This window comes from Podarcis tiliguerta (assembly GCF_965153285.1).
Source record: "Podarcis tiliguerta genome assembly, chromosome: 1".
In the NCBI taxonomy this organism is placed as follows: domain Eukaryota; kingdom Metazoa; phylum Chordata; class Lepidosauria; order Squamata; family Lacertidae; genus Podarcis; species Podarcis tiliguerta.
This window is the reverse complement of record NC_139534.1, coordinates 30,391,403-30,409,086: the sequence shown is the minus strand read 5'-3', so window position 1 is coordinate 30,409,086 and position 17,684 is coordinate 30,391,403. Positions and strand designations below refer to the sequence as shown.

Sequence of the window (17,684 nt, the reverse complement as noted above, 5' to 3'; positions counted from 1 at the left end):
GCTCAACAACTTTTCTGTCCGGGTTTTTCACTGTTTGAAATATGGCAACCCTAAGTATTTAGCATTTAACTTGTTATTGTTTAAGAGACACAATAGAAATATTTACAAAACTAACAGGGTTTATTTTAAAAATCTGATTGAATCAAAATGTTATTGGTGATATCACACTTTAGTCATACTGATTTAGACCCATTACAGTCAACAGACTTGACTTAGTTAAATCTACTTATTTCAGTGGGTCTGGGTATGACTCAGCTATGTATCTAAATCTAATATCACACACTCTTATCTGCAGCAGACTCCAGAACACTTCAGGGTTTTTTGTGTGTGATTATACGTTTGTTTGGTTTTCATCAGACTGCATGCTTAATATGGAATTATGGTCTCTTAGGAGGCACAGTTTGATATAAGGAGTTGGGTGCCTCACTCCTTCTTCTCGGGTTAGAATTCCACCCCTGGTAGTATGATCATATAAAATGGAACTAATAGAGTTTTTTTAAAAAAATAAACATTGCTGCTTATAGCACAATAGGACTGAGTGTTTTAATTGACAATTAATTGCCCTGTCAAATCACACACTCTACTTTCAGAGTGGACCCCATCTAATAGCCCTTCATGGATTAAGCTGCCACAGAAGCCACTAGAAGCTTCTCTAAGTCAAGGAAGAATGGAAAGAAAAGTAGTTAAGGCTCTCCATAAGCAATTCACACATTTTCACATTTCCTTGAATATGTGCCACGGTTGGAGCTGAAGAGAAATAAAGTGATATCAGCTATGTGCCACAGGCTGCTTTCCCTCAGCAGTGTCAAGAGAACCAAGCCTGACCTACTTTACCCGGCTCATATCTTTCTAGAATATTCCCTGTAGCAAAAGTATGATGACTAGAGCAGAGGGAATACAGAGAGGAAATAGAGTACACCAGACATAGCACCGTAATGGTTTGTCCTCTTTAACACTTGGACTGCAGGCTTCCAAACTTCCAACACATTCTTCAAGTATTCTTGAAATGAATGAAACACAAGCAAAAACACTTCCCTGTCAAAAACAGCATTTTTAAAAATGAAACTTCTAAAACAATGTTTGCAGTCTCAAGCTCAACCCTTTGAAAGGGCCGTAAGGTGGTTACTTTCCGCACGGATATATAACGGAGAAGCACTGCATGTTTGGGATATATTGTATATATATTTAAATTAAAGGTTCCACCCCACATGCCCTAGTGACATGGACACCATCGGCAGTTGGTTAAACGATTTTGATATCACCTTAAAATCCCCGTGGGTCCTAGTTGTTCTGCTGGACTGAGATTTTTGCTAAGGCTTTTCAATGAAAAGAATGATTTTGTGCAGAGGGAGCTGGGTATCTTAAGGTAGAATCATAGAGTGGGAAGGGACCTTTGGGGGTATCTAGTCCAACCCCCTGCAATGCAGGAATCTCAGCTAAAGCATCCATGATAGATGGCCATTCAAACTCTGCCCTCCAAGCAAGGAGAGTCCACAACCTCCCGAGGGAGATGGTTCCACTGTCGAACAGCTCTTACTGTCAGAACGTTTTTCTGTATGTTTAGTCAAAATCTCCTTGAAGCCATTGGTTTGAGTCCTATCCTCCAGAGCAGGTAAGGACAACTTTCTTCTATACACCCTGAAATGTTTTAAGATCGTCAGAGGAGTCTCAACTTAGAGTCCTGTGAGCTTCGAAGGTTACGAAGAATAAGGACTTCCTGGGGGTTGCCCAGCCTCAATGTCATGGAACTTGCTCCCTACAAAAGCCTATCTAGCCTGCTCCTTAATGTGTTTCCATAGGATGGCATGGTCCACTTAACGATCTTCCGCCTGTCAGCATTTTCATCCCTCCCATTGCAAGGATCACCAGCTCATGTTTGTTTTACTTTCTGTCTGTGAGAAAGGAGGGGGTGGAAGCTACTCTTCCAAGACTTCGGTCCCTAGTACTGTGAGGTTTTTTTCTTTGATCTGTCTAGAGACAAGATGGCAGTATGAGAGAGCTGTTTCTCTCGTACATGTTTGTTATGTTCTTTTATTTGTTTAATCAGTAGAAATAAATTAGGCATGCTACAAATCCTCCACAGCTTTGCTTCCGTTACTCTGCTGCATTTGAGGTGCTCACGTGAGCAAATGTGAGTCCACAGCACCAGGACCCATTCCTCAGGAATGCTGTGTTGCTGTTCCTATGTTCCTGTGATTGGAAGATCAGAGAAGGTGCTCCCAACACCCAGTCCATGCAGGTGCTGAAGATGTGGGCTGTACATAGATATACGGAAACTGCTCCCCCCACCCCTGCTGCCACCTCCAACAGCCTCCACTGATTAGGAAATGACATGACTTTTTTTGAAGACCGAAGTTTGTTTCCAATATTCTTTTGTGCGCAATGTAATTTTACTAGTGGCATGCTGGTGGCATGAGCATCACAGGCACCACTATTAGGGAGCCCCATGAACATGATGAATGCATGAAAAGAGCTCCATCATACACCTTATAAGAAATGGTTAGTGTAAGTTGTCAGTAGAATAGGCTTCATTCCTATATACCACAGGCACAAACATGTACAGGGCACTCCTCAATGAGCAGGGAAGAAAATGCAGAGGAGTAGATATCGGCCTTAATTAAAGTGACTTGGGGGGGGGCAGGGGCAGGGAGGCTTTCAGATAAAATTGCATCTAAAAGCAGCCCCTAAAAGAGCAAAGCTGATTGGGGTAAATTATTTTTTAGCTGGGTTGCTGAAAGGATCGACAGAAGACATACGGGATATTCCAAATAGTTGGTTTTACAAGGGATACTCCAGAGAAAAATAAAGAGGGATAACACACATACTAGGGCAGGGGTGGGGGATCTGTGCCCCCTGTGGATATTATTAGACTCTAATTCACATAACCACTGCTATTTTTCTAGAAAAAGAGGTGCCGGAACTTACAATGAACACCTCCCCTGTTCTCTTAGAATGGCAAAGTGTCAGAACTGAGTTCCAGTGAGTTTCGGGTGAAAGAAAAAGCCCCGCTCATAACCCCAACCAGAATGACCAATGGTCAGGGGTGATGGGAGTTGTACTCCGGCAACATCCAGAGGGCCACAGTTTGCCTAACCCTTCAGTAAGGAGAGAACTCAACTGAGTCCAGGGAGCCTCACAGCAAGCATGCTTAGGGTTGCAAAGCATGCAAATTGTTCTACTCCTTTACAAGATAGATTCTAAATGTGACCCAGCCCATAGAGACACTATAAAGGGGTATTTGGCAGTGCTTAATTTCTAAAAATGAAAGTTATCAGTAATGAATATTAACTGGAATTCACATTCATTCACCCCAATTTCCAGCCATTTTCAGGTTGTTTAGTGCTTAAGGACATGCATTCTGCATTCAGGGGCATTTCTGTATCTATTATAACTTGACACATTTTGCTCCTGTGCCCTGACATTGAAGACAAGCTGCAGGGTTAAACACAGATAAGCTCAGGTGTTGTTGTGTTGTTGGTTTTTTTTTGGGGGGGGGGGGACTAGATGAAAAGCAAGCTAGAAGGCTTTCCCTATGGGAATCTTATCCGTGAGCTGAGGAGGCCTTACCTTGACCTTGCTTTCTTTCCTTCCTTTACCCAAATTCTTTTCTCTCACACACATTTAACATAGGAAAACGCTGTAGTGTTCACTATTCCCCAGTAAGGGGGGTGGAGGTAGGGGAAAGTGAAAAACGCAGAAGGGTCCCTACTTACAGCCAATCAACATGACGCAGATGGAAAAGATTTTCTCTGAGTTGGTGTTTGGAGACACATTTCCAAATCCGACGCTGGTCAGGCTGCTGAAGGTGAAATAAAGTGCTGTGACATATTTGTCCTTGATAGATGGTCCAGAGCTGCTATCACTCCGGTTATAATGCTTTCCCAGTTGCTGTCCCAGGGAATCCAACCAGCCGATTTTACGAGCCAGGTAATCCCTTTCGACGTTCCCAATGGCGTACCAGATGCAAGCCAGCCAGTGAGCAATGAGGGCAAATATGCACATAAGTAACATCAGAACAGCAGCACCATATTCAGAGTATCTATCCAGTTTCCGTGCGACCCTCACCAAACGGAGAAGTCTAGCTGTCTTCAGAAGGCCAATCAGGGTTGTTGTCTGCAGGAGCAAAATAATAATAATAACAACAACAACAACAACAACAACAACAACAACAACAACAACAACGCAATTTAAGAACAGTGATAGGTTTCTCAAATTCCACAACAAGCTGTGGAAAACCACTAAGGTGACTGCAGCAGTGAATATTTGTACTTTTAATACAGTGGTACCACTGTTGTCAAACATAATCCGTTCCAGAGGACCGTTCGGCTTCCAAAACGTTTGACAACTGAGGCGCAATGGGCGATCAGCAAATTCCATTGAGAAAAATGGAGAAACGCGCCTCAGAAGCCGTTTGACTTCCGAGGCACGTTCGAGAATGGAAGCATTCTCTTCCGGGTTTTCAGCATTCGGGTTCCAAATTGTTCGGCTTCTGGGATGCTCAAAAACCGAGGTTCCACTGTATATAGATTTAGAAATAAATAAATAAAGGAATTTCCCACTATGAGGATTTCTTCACAGAAATTAGAAGACACAAGTTGGGATAAGATGAGCTACTTCAGGCAACCCTTACGGGTGTATTAAGGGTCCACTAAACACTGTGTGTCTTAGTTCTAAACAGACATGCGCAGGATTGCAATGCCATTTATTATTTAATGTTTTTTCAGTATAGCTCAGGGCAGCTTGCATAAAATTCCTAGGAGGCCTCCTATCCAGGAAGTGACTAGAGACTACAGATTGCCAGCAAAGTTGACTGATCACATGCATTCAGACCATAGAATAGTGTATGACATTTGCATCTTCAGACAGCTGTTTCCCCACTGTACACAAACAGCTTTTGAATCTCCCTTCTTCTTCTTTTTTAATGGTTTGCCATGTGACATTGGAGGAGAGGATGCTGATTGCTGAGCAATGCACACCCAAAGGCGCATTGGGCACATGGAAATCATAATCATATGCTACTTTCCCACAATGGTGCTCCAAGTGGAGCTCAGCATGCCAAACGAACAACAATAAAGAGAACTGTATATATTTTAAGAACAATGTTGAATAATCATAATGTCAATTATAAATACAGAAAATAGATCCATACAAAAAGAGTATTAAAAAGCTAACCTAATTTAGCAGTTTAAAACTAAGCAGGATAAACCACTGCGGAGTTCTTTAAGTCTTCTCAGTTATTAACATCTGTGTCTACACATAACAATAGCAAACCAATCTCATTTTCAATAACATACAGTGGAGCCTTGGTTCTTGAACTGAATCCGCTCCGGAAGTCCGTTCAACTCCCGAAACCGTTCAAAAACCATGGCGCAGCTTCCGATTGGCTGCAGGAGCTTCCTGCACGCAAGCTGAAACTACATTGGACATTTGGCTTCTGAAAAACGTTTGAAAACCAGAACACTTTTCGGTGTTCGGCTGCCAATTTGTTCATCAACTAAGCCGTTCGAGAACCAAGGTACCTCTGTATTATAAACCTGCAAGCCAGAGGTGTATGAGCTACTGTCCCCCACTCCTTCAAGACTTTTCAGCTGCTTTCCCCAAAGATCCCTCAATGCAGATTATAAGCTCATGGTTGTATGGCTAAGCACATGGGAAGCTGCATTATCTACTTCATCCAGGTGTCTCTATACTGACAATCACCAAGCTCTCGAGGGTTTCAGATGTGCGTCTTTCCCAGTCCAACCTGCAAGTGCCCAGGGCTGAATGTGGGCTTTTTTTTTTGCAGGCAAAGATTGTGCCCTATCACTGAACAGCAGCCCTCCCCATCAAAGGTGCTGAAGCACTCTTAAGCTTCATTGGATTCAATGGGGGGATGTTATATGAATGCTCACATCACTGTCTGACCAGTGTTAGGAACTCAGTGTTAGACCAGATCCAGCTGGGCAGTACTTGTGCAGTTCAAGCTGACCAGGGAGAAAATTTGCTTACTTTAAATGGTCAGAGGGCATTGTGGCCTGGCCACAGGCCTGGTCATAGATCCGGCAGCTGGCTGGGGAGGATTGCAGGCCTGTCTGCAGATTGGTCTATGGACTTGGGTCCAGGCATTCCCCAGGGGGTAGGCCCAACCGGCCAATGGGCCTCGCTTGAGTCTGCCCCCTGGGAAATAAGTAGAGGTGAGCCCTGCATCCCTCCTCTGTTTTTCTGTCACTCTATCCAATGATTTACATAGGTTGCCATACATCCAGAATTGCCCAGACGTTGAAAATAGTGTCCAGGCAGAATTTCCGAAAATCACGAAAAATGTCCTGGGAAACTCAGGCATATGGCAACCCATGTCGGAAGTGTTGATTTTTTGGCAAATTTCCTAAAACTAAAGCTCAACAATTTTGCCCCCTCACCCCCCAAAAAAGAAAGCTTAATAACTTTTCACTTTTTGAAATATGGCAACCTTATAGGATTCAAATTTCATATCTGCACCACTTTCTAATTCTACTGTCGTCAGTCACAGAGCCTTATCCATTATTAACCCTATAATGCTGAACATTATGCAACACTATAAATAGTGACCGCAGGAGCTCCCTCTGCCCTTCAAATCTACTTAGGCGGGATGTGTAATATTAATGGAGAAAGTCAATAATGATGCAAAGTTTGCATATATTCTCCCCCATCACCACCACCACCTCTTTTTCTTTCCAGAAAGCATGCATAATACATGATGTTTAACAACCGAAAACATTTAAGGTTCTAGTGGGAGAAATCAGCCTACTAGTTTCCACTAAGCACCATGTTAAAAGTTTGAATAAACCTTTATATATTTTATGTGTTGCTGAATTTAGAACTCAATAATCTTAGCCTTGAAATAAGGGGGAGTGGGAGAGAGAGAGAAGTATTCCACGGGCCATGTTTGTTGAAAACAACATATTCTATTTATGCTAAATTTTCAACTTCCTTCCTGCAACAGCACAATGTGATAGCTCAGTAATAGCAGCTAACTGTGTCATTACTACATAATGGCAGTGCCAACGCATTAAGAAGCTGGCACAGCCATCAACATCCGCTGTGGGTGTATTTGAAAAGTGTGGTCTAGCTATGAACACTGCCATATTTATTCTAGGCCTCCCCCCACCCCCCACCAAGGCAACATGCATGACTATAGGAGATCTGCCATTAACAGAGTAAAGCACCAAGATAATATTGACAAGGAGAAGTAAAAAAAAAAAAAAAAAGGTGAACAAATAGTGTTACCCTACAAAGGAGGGTGGAATGAAAACGCTGACCCTTCAGCCAAAAGAAGATAAACTCAGCGCATGGAAAGAGTTCCTATCTATCCCTGCAGCATAAATCTAGAGATATCCCAGTGGATATCTCTGAAAAGCTGGGACCAGTACCTCATAGGCCCTCTCATGGGTTTGCTTGTGAGGGGAAAAGTTGTAGTTTAATAAATAAACATGTCAGCTGTGAACCAGGACACCCCTAGGTCAAATCTTGTATTTGCAACAAATTCACCAGGTAGTCTAGGCTAGCCTTCTCTAATGTAATGCCCTCCGAGTGTTTCGGACTTTGGCTGCCCTCAGCCCAGCCAGCATGCCCAATGATCATAGGTGATTGGAGTTGTAGTTCAAAACATCAGCAGGGGACCATGGGATTGGGGCTGGTGATATGGAAGCTGTGCCCCGCCAGAGACTGTTGGATTCCAACTCCCTTCTCTTTGTAGTCTTTGTTGCAGTCATGCTTTTAATATTCTGTTGGGAGCCACCCAGAGTGGCTGGGGAGGCCCAACCAGATGGGTGGGGTATAAGTAAATAATAATAATAATAATAATAATAATAATAATAATATAGCCCAGCAGGTTCTACATCTTTGGCCTAGGCAGTTCCACTAAACACAGTGTAGGAATAACACTAGACCACCAGGTTGCCTATTGAAGCTTGACTGTTGAATGAACTGTGTTGATTCACTGTGCCCAAATACAGCATAGCCACCATCCAGGATGGTTATAAGCACTACTAAGATACTGTGCGTGAAGTATTAACATTTACATTAATTTCAGTGGTAATTTTTTTAAAGCGTACTTTTGGTCACATATAGAGCAGACCTTAAAGTTGTTTAATGGCCCAAGGTCTCCCTCACATGCAGGAGTTCTTGGGGAGTGTTTAGGGCCCTTTTGCACCCATAATATTTTAATGTGTTTATGTGTGCGACCCAACACCCACCCCCTGTAGTCTCTCAATATATTGCAGTAGGCTGTGTTACAAAAGAACTCTAGTCCTCTTGTGACTAGTTAGGCTCCCTCAACCTGGGTTTTTGTCAGTAAGAGGTGAAAAGTAGGGTTGGGCTATTTAGTATGGAATAATAGTGTTTGGGGTAATAGGAAATGCACAGTTCCCCTCCATGCTCTTAAGCCAGGCTGGGATTGCCTCTATAGGAATGAGACAGAGACTCATGATGGTGTCCTATTTGCCCATAGAGGTTGCACTACCAGCCCAAGTTAAGCTCCCTTTTAATATTCTTCAATGCTTAATAAAGCTGTCCTCGGTCCCAGTTAAATCAAATTTTGACTTCTAATTTTCTTCCAGAAAATAGAGACATTTATTTACTTTGGAAATAAAAATATTCTGCTACATAACTAAATATCAATTTCTCATTCTTTGCCGTCTTTAGGATTAACAAAGGAAAATGACATTCAAAGCAAACTATGTCTATACCAAGTAATTCCATTTCAGGAACTGTGGTCTTATTCTAGTGCTGAAAAATCCTCTTATCACTTTGAAATCTTTGTGTCGTGTGCTCAACTTGTCGGGATAAAATGTATCCTTCATGAGTGAGGCGTGTTTTGAAGTGCTCCAAATCCATCATTAGATTATAGTGATCAAAGCATCGCACTTGATTCAGCTCAAAATAGACCCACCTTTATCAAGCACTTGATCACAATTAGGTTCTCGGAATTCTTATTTCAGTATTACTAGTTTATGTCTGCCTCCACACCTCCCTTTCTATCTTCTAGAGTTTTAAGGTCAACCCTGGAGACCCTTACTCGAGTTTTCTCATTTTCTGAAGTGAGATAGAGTTGACCAGGGAAAGGGTCTTCTATTGTGTCCTAGTAGTGGAAAACTTCCTCATGGGAATCTTGTCTGATGCTGACACTGATGGGGATTTTTGGTGCTGGACAGAGAACTTTTTATTTGATGGGTGCTTTACCATAAACCCTTTCCATTTTTTTTTTAAAGAGTTCAATCTATTTTATTAATATTGTGTCAACAGTACAAATGAGGCTATACAAAAATACTTTGTGCCTTTAAATTTTAAGCTGCAGATCAGTGGCAGATCATCTGCTCTACATCTGCAATGTTCCTGATTGAACTGGGAATGTCAAAAACCCTGGAAAACCACTGCCAGTAGTTTGATGGATCAAGGATCTGATGAAGTAAAAGAGCTTCTTATGAAAACTGTTCTGAAAGTCTCTGGACTGAAGAGTGGGTGGGTCCAGTGGTATATCAGTTTAAGAACAGTCTGGTTTGAGAATGATTTGGTTTACAAACTCTACAAAACCGGAATTAGTGTCCCAGTTTGTGAACTTTACCTAGGTCCAAGAACGGAATCCAAATGGTGGAAGGGCACCGGCGGCGGGAGGCCTCATTAGGGAAAGCACACCTTGGTTTAAGAACGGTTTCGGTTTCAGAACGGACTTCTGGAACGGATTAAGTTTGTAAACCGAGGTACCACTGTATTTTCAATACAGAAGTGAGACCTGTGCAACATTCTGTGAACACTATTTTCTTTGTGCATGCCAGACCGGGAGAAGAGAATACAAATGTCTACAGTCCCCATTTCTTACTTCTCTGCATTCATCCAAAGCTTTATTTGAACAGAATCTTCACATATAAAAGTTGTATGTGCGTAGGCTCTTTCCAATTAGACCTCATGCACACACAGCTTGCAGATACCCAGGGCCAGCTCTCCATTAGGTAGTGTGGAGGCGGCAATGCTGGAGGACAGAGATATGTGTGCTATGCATATGGATGTAAAGAGGCAGGGGTTTTTGTCCCATCCTATGCTTATTGTAATCACTGCCTGTGGTGTATCATGGGGGTGGCGGTGGGGCTGTTGAGATTAGGAAAATCTTTGTCCAGCACCTGCAGTTCAGAAGGAATCGGTTCTGTTTAACCTCAGTGAGGAGGGAGTGCCACAAGGTTGGGCCCCCAATACAAGATGCATTACTTTTGGTAGTTACAAGCTGCGCATCTGAACCATGGGGGAGCACTAACAGAGCCACCCTTTGGTGGTTGAGTAGGGATCACAAATAGGGACAGAGCTATTGCACTCAGGTCCAGCTTGTGAGCTTCTTGAGGCATCTAGCTGGCCACTGTGAGAAGAGGATGCTGGACTTGGGCTGATCCAGCAGGGTCACTCTCCTTGGTGTGTGTCCTTCTGAGGGCAGGGAATTCTGATGCATCTGAGTATTGGGAATGATTGACTGACAGAAGCCCTGCTCTGGCATTCATCTGGGTAATAAGGAAGGCATAGAGGAGCCTGTTCAGAGCTACAGCAGCTCCCCAAGGATATCTGTTTCTCAGTTTTGATTACTGAATCCTTCAGTAATGCTAATAGTATTTCAGCCTTCCATTTCCAGAACCCTGGTGCTAAATTGATTTATGATTAGTGGCTCTTTAGCTGAAGGGCAGGTATATGCTAGGGCCTGATGAAGCAGACTAGCGAATGTATTATGATGCATTAGTCTGTCTGATTGTGGAACTGCACTTAGGGAGGTATTCCATAGGTATTCAGCTGTTTGGATGAATGCATTCTAATTAACAAAACAAACATGGACCAAAACTCTTTTCTTTCTGATATTGAAAAAACTTTATTTTTAACCTGACTGTCAGACTTTTGCTTCCACCCAGGCAGTTTTGCTTCTTCCACACAATTTATTCTCATTTGTTCTCTTTCTTTACTGTTCTACATTTTTGTAAACATGCAGAAGAAAGTTACTCTTTTTAAAAGTGGTTTTCATACTATCTCCTGAGAAATACTTTGGGGTCCTCTGGAAGCTGATCAGGGAGTTGTCAGTGACAAAAGCCACAATGACGGCCAGTCTTCCTTCTATGCCAGCTATCCCAATGTTGTTATTGATTTCCCCCTGCAGAGCTAACCCTGCAAAAGGGTCACCAACAAGGTGCCAGTGAGCACAATGGTGCCCTTGATGTCTTCCCTTGGTGCCCATGAGGCATTTGAGCACACACACCTTGCAAATTTGCAACCAGACTAGGTTTAAAGTTTTTCCGTTATCTAATAAATCTCAAGACAACTTGGGGCCGGGTTACTTGAGGAAGTGTCTCCTTCCAAACTGACTTGCCTGGTGACCAAGATTTGCTAATAAGGTCCTGTAGGTTGTGCCACAGCCTCCAGGGGACCATCTTACAGTGACCACGGTGGCACCCCTCTGCATGATGGCATTTGTGTGAGTGAAGTGAATGCTCAAAGATGACTTTTGTCTTTCAGATATGTCACATATGTAAGGAAATAACAATATTGCTTGGAGATGTTCAGTAACAACTTTGCCATAAGCATTCTATTTTAACAAATCTTCAGGCTGCGATGCCCAAATGGTGCTACCAAACCCATTGCTTTTAAGTGAGGCTAAATTAAGGTCATCACAATGACATATATTATTTGGATCAGTTTACCTAGCTGAACTAAGTAACACACAAGCAGAACTGGTATGCATTATGACATGCAACCTTTTGATTATTATCTCCCAGCTGTAAGCCAAGAATTTATAAGCCTTGGAGGAGCATGCCTAATGATGCTTTTGAAAATGATGCCATTTCATAAAAAAGGATGGTTGACTGTGTTGTTAGCAGGGGTCTTGTTACTGGATAGACCCTGAGATAATGGGAAAATCTATTTCTTTTTAAAAGACATCTCCATGACTGAGAATGATCATTAGCGAAAGATATTGCACCATGGACATTTTACATGTGCTCCCATTCTTGGTATAAAGGGATTGTCACAGAAATATTAAGGTCAAGAGCACAAGAAATAAAAAGCAGCAATAAAAGGTGAAAGCCAGGCCATCACCAAAGATCTCTCACTACCTATTTAATATGGTCAGGGCATTATAACATGCAATTCTTCAAGAATTATAGGCATGGGTATGTGTGAGCTGATATAGTTTATTTATTTATCACACTTTCCACTCACCCTTCCTCTGAGATCAGGGTGACAAACATAAACGTGTTATATCCCCTTTTATCTTTGCAATAATTCTGTGACATTGGTTAGGCTGAGAAAGTGTGACGGGTCCAGTGAGTTAGGCTGAGAGACAGTAACCGGCCCAAGGTCACCCAGTTAACTTAATGGACAAACGAGGTTTATTCCCCCATCCTCCATCTCACACATGTAGTCTTATTTCAGCTATCTCAAAGCAGATATAAAATATATCCAACTTTTAACTATTAGAAAACATGATGTGTGCACAAAGTTGGTGATCATGTAAACTCTTAATAGATAGATTCTAGTTATAGTGAGCTTACCTCATCAGAGCCAGATCCAAATATCAGCAGGTCAAAAGGTATTGCAGCAACCATGTCAATTAGGAACCAGCCTTTGAAGTAGTGGATTGCTATTCTTGCTGGGTCACTTACCACTTCTTCATTCTGGTTCACATATGTTGTTCGGAAGTTTATGACAATGTCAATGATAAACATGATATCCACAATTAAGTCTACCATGCTTAGTGGGTTGCATGAATAGCCACACACCCGCCTCTTCTGTTCTTCGCTGTCGTTGAGGAGGAAGGCTGCAGAGTAAGGGGTGAAAATGGCCGTGTAGATCACCAGCAGTAAAATCAGCCAGTCCCAGACTGCTTTGAAAGGACTGTAGTGCAATATAGTAAACTTGTTGATGCGAGGCGTTTGGAGTTTATATTCTGGCAGAACATCTGCTCCCAAGGATAGAACCTAGGGAGATAGAAAGAAAAACGAAACACACTGTGTAAGGGTAAACTATTTAGAGTATAAAGGGGGGAAATGAGGGGCCCACACTGTGTAAAGTTATCTAGAATAGAAAGCATATATCCAAATGACATTGTTTTTTAAAGCCAGGATTCGAAGTTCCATTGTGCGAGTGGATCTCTGTTCATGCAGTGAAGAGATACAACCCCAGATCCCCATGCTTTTATCCTGCAAAAACATTTCTCAATCTACGAACTGTTTTCTTGGTACCTTCCAGGTTGGTGAATGGAAAACCCCCTGAATCAGCTTGGATTCAGTCTCCTTTCCCATGGGATATTTTGATTTATTGGAAGCTTTCATGTATTCCCAAACCTAGGTATTGCAGAGATTCATCATTATGTGATATGTATGTGCATGTGTGATCCACTGGATTAAGATACTATACTAGAAAGAAAAACTATGTGCTGGAAGATACATACATACATACATACATACGTGTGTGTGTGTGTGTGTGAGAGAGAGAGAGAGAGAGAGAGATTTATTATTAAGCACCTTAAATGGCACATTATGTTTGCCATACCATGAAGAAGCTCTGCATTTATGAGCAGGGTTCTCTCCCACTTCTGCAGAAAACATTTCATGCTTGTTAAGGTTCATGGGACACACAGTCAGCAATGGGAATTTGAAGTATAGAGCTCTGGAACACAGTCTCTGTGTGGATTTGATATATATACACATTTCAATATATATTTACAGAAGGTATAAACTTGAAAAACATGGAAAAGCTAGAGAGAGTTATTCAATAGGAAATACAACAGGTTTTGAGTAGGGCTGTATGGCACAGTCTTCCATTTTGTTCTGCTCTCAGTAACTCATATCTATCTATCTATCGAGATAGATACAGATTTAGCTCTAGATAGATGTAGATATATACCTGTAGATTAAGATTTCAGATTAAAGTGCTTTAGCAAACAGAACTTGGGCTCCTTTTTAAAAAAGTGAACCTCCTTTAATTTAACTTAAAAGAACACAAACCTCACACCCTCTCCTTAATCACATAGACAGCATCATTGGTTGAACAAAAATGCATACTGTGAAAAACTGGGAGGACACCATGGGTTAATAACCACACTTTTCTTTTGAACAGCACAGTAGGGAATGGTTACGTTCTACAGAGATTATAAATTGCTTCTAAGCAGCCATTAAGCAACATGGGCAAGGGTGCCGGGATAAATCTATTATTTATTCCTTTGCACTTAACTAATGGAGGCTGGCTGCACTGGTTCATATAAAAAGCAGAATCGCAGCCTTTTTGCCGCACCTGGAGCCACTCCTTTCCCATATGTACCACTGTCTGAAAGCTCAAAGAGACGTGAGTATTTAGGCTCCTCCCTCTCTCCAGGAACCTTTCACTTCTGATCTGTTGTCCCCGCTGCTACTAAACTTACCAACAACTAATCCAGGGACTCACACCCCACTCCTATGGATGAACATAACAAAACAAGTTCAGGGAGCTGAATATTCCTTTCTTTGTAATAAACCCAACCCAGTTCATTGCCCAGTCATGTAGCTTCTCTTTCTTGATGTGCACACATAGTCATTTGTGCCACTGAAGCCAATGAGGCCTCATAGGACTGGCAAGTGTGGCAGAAACTGGGTTGGAAGGGGTTGGAAGCTCTAGTGGCGCAAAACTGGAAAAGGAACCCAACTGGGCACCATAGAGAAGTTGTGCTATTGGCTTGGCTTCAAATAATTTGGGTACTCAGGGCACACAGGGCATTCTATACCTCCCTGCTGCTCTCAGATACCAATCCTGCTACAACATACAGTGTTGCTAGATTCTGCACAGCTGTGCTCAAATTCGTCGGTGGATGATCTGTGCCACAAACTAGATTTAATGAACATATCAGAGTGCTCTGTACATTAATAAAGTCTTTTATATAGCAACCTTTTATGCTCTTCCACACCTGCCCAATGCTCCTATCCCTTCTTTTAGCTTCTTTTAATTTTTCATAGACTTTTATATTCACCTTCTGTTTTAATACCTTTTAGCTTTTCAGGTTTTAAATGACTGTATCCCACCCTTTTAGGCTGACCTATGACCGTAATAAAGATTTGCATTGTATTGTATAGGGGCTGGAAGCATTTCTTTGCTTATGGCTTCTGTCACTGAATTAGAGGCCCGCTATCGCAGTAATCAGTAGGAACCTATTCATTCATGGATTCAAAGATAGGCACAGAACGGTGTCAAGTTTCAAAAATCCTGTTCAGCTATTTAGAAAAGTGATTCAGGAGACTGACATGATGATGGAATGTGTGCCCATGGAAAGAAACCCTGAAACATCTTTCACAACCCCTCTTGTATTTCTGAGTTGGTCAGAAGCAAGCAGAGTTGCATTCTGTGGTGAATTTTGAGGAAGAAGATCTAACAACCAGGTTGCACAACCACCTCTGATGCTGTCACATGAACCTTCCTGGATTATGAGCAGATGCAGATGATTTCTAAATGCCTCTCCAAATGCACACTGGGCTTGAGTGGCGGTTAGGCATTGGCCAGGGTATTGTTATGCAAATGTGGTCGGGGGGGGAGGATAGCCATCACCTCCCCCAATTCTTGAAGGGTAGTTCAATAAAGGACTCCGGGGGGCGTCGCCTCGTCCGAAACCTATGGAGGCTAGGGCCTAAAGCACACCCCCGAGCGGTAACTCCTCGGGGAGCGCCCAGGGATGTGCATCTCGGGGGCTCCCCCTGTTGGTGCTTAACCCTTCCCGGTTAGACCGGATAGTCGTTAGGGCCAATGCCTAAGGCCAATACTGCTCTTACGTGTAATCAATAAAGTTGTGGCCATTTACGCCCATTAACCTAAGTTCTGTTGTCTGTGTCTTATTTATTCCTTTCATGGGAGGCGGTGGGTATAGCCACGCAACTACTTTTCTTTGTGGCACTGCCAGGTGCTTGTTGCCGCAGTTCTTCCCATGCCATCGCTACCTGCAGCATCGATGCTAAAAACATGCAGGAACTGATGTGGATGTGATGTTTTCTGTGTTTGCATGGGTCACATGGAACAGCTCCAAAGAAGGACAGAGTGAAGCCTAATCATATACAGGTGAAGAAATGATATGTTGGCAAAGCCAAGGAACGGCCCACTGCTTTGCAACCCAGGATCCCTTATATTTCAGCAGCAGTTCTGAGACTAGTCCTGTATTCCAATGGCCCTGTGGAGAGTGCCCATGAGCCCTGGAGCACCCTCTCTGAGGGCAGAGACACAGGTATGACCCTGAAGAGGGAAAGCAGACATTGGATGCCTCTTCCCTCCTTTATCACAGGAACAGCTTAGGGCTGCAATACCTCAAGGACTGCCTCTTTCCATATGAACCTACCTGGACCCAGAGATCACCTTCTGATGCCCTTTTTTGTATGCCTCCTCCTCAAGAGGTCCACAGGGTGGCAACACGAGAAGGGACCTTTTTTTTGCACTGGCTCCCCATTTGTGGAATGCTCTCCCCAGAGACGTTCACCTGGTGCCTTCATTATACACCTTTAGGTGCCAGGCAAAAATGTTCCTCTTTAACAAGGCCTTTGGCATATTGATATTCAACGCACTTTTAAAATGTGCTGGGGAGGAGGGGGTTATTGGGTTGTTTTGTTTTTATTATGAATTTTCTGTTTCTATATTGTGTTTCTATGTTGTCACCACCCCGAGACCTGCAGGTGTAGGATGGTATACAAATGTAATTAACAAAAACTTCCATGGCCTTTGTCCTTATCAGCTGACAAGGTGGTGTGCCAAAGATTCCCGACAAGAGGGAACTGGTCAAAGGGACAAAAATGGGAAAGGATGAGTAGTGACTACTTCTGTCCTGCTGGCCTGAGTCTGGCAGGGCATTGGATGTGGTGGGTTGACCACCTTTTTTCTTCTCACCTTTTTCCCTACACACATTTACCTAAAAGTAAGCCCCATTGATTTTAATAGGGCTTACTGCTGAGAACTGAATAGGATGAATGGATGAATAGGATTACACTTTAAATATTCATATAGAAAAGACAATAAAACCCTGTGAATCAACTTTTTTTCTGGAATAAAGTACAGTATAGACAGATTAAGTCTAGGATGGTTGAAAGCATCCTCTTGTGCATCTGATGAAGTGGGCTTTTGTCCATTAAAGCTGAGGTCATAATACATTTTATAGTCTTTAAGGCAGGAGAGGCTGACTGATGGTGCTCCAAACATTGTTGGACTCCAGCTCTTAAAACCCCAGCCAGCATGGCCAATGTTCAAGGAAGATGGGAGCTGAACTACAGGAATAGCCACCTTTCATTCAAGACATTGGCCCTTTGTTGTTTTTGAGCTGCAACCATTATTGTGATATAAGAAAAAAAAGCAGCCACAATGACTAGGCATTGTCATCACCAGCAGTCTGCACATATTGTAGTAGAGATAAAATGAATATATATATTTTAAAATGCTGGTAGTTTCTTAAGGCTTTTTCATAGAAAAGAAATATTGTCATTTCAATTGGGTTTAAAATCTAAAGCTAAATGCCACCACAACTGCTTCAAATAACACTCACTATGTTCTCTGAGGTTGAAAAGGCAGTTTGATTTTAAAGCTGTCATTTTCATTAGTTTGCCTGATTTCTTTTGCACCATAGGATTCTCCTCCCATCTGAAGCAACAGGAGTCGCAATTCCTCTCTGCTTTGTCTCTATTGAAGTCATCAGGCTGTATCCA

General features: G+C 42.4%; 1 protein-coding gene across 12 annotated transcripts in view; it reads right to left on the bottom strand.

The window, feature by feature from the left end:
• The window catches only part of KCNH7 (potassium voltage-gated channel subfamily H member 7), a 254,288-nt gene that overhangs the window by 39,764 nt on the left and 196,840 nt on the right, over positions 1–17,684 (bottom strand). For all 12 annotated transcript variants that reach the window (XM_083406100.1, XM_083406105.1, XM_083406104.1 and 9 more), the window contains 2 exons: positions 12,534–12,959; positions 3,714–4,113 (listed from right to left, as the gene is read on the bottom strand). In XM_083406100.1, the coding sequence (XP_083262226.1) occupies positions 3,714–4,113; positions 12,534–12,959 (826 nt within the window). The remainder of the gene's footprint in view (positions 1–3,713; positions 4,114–12,533; positions 12,960–17,684) is intronic.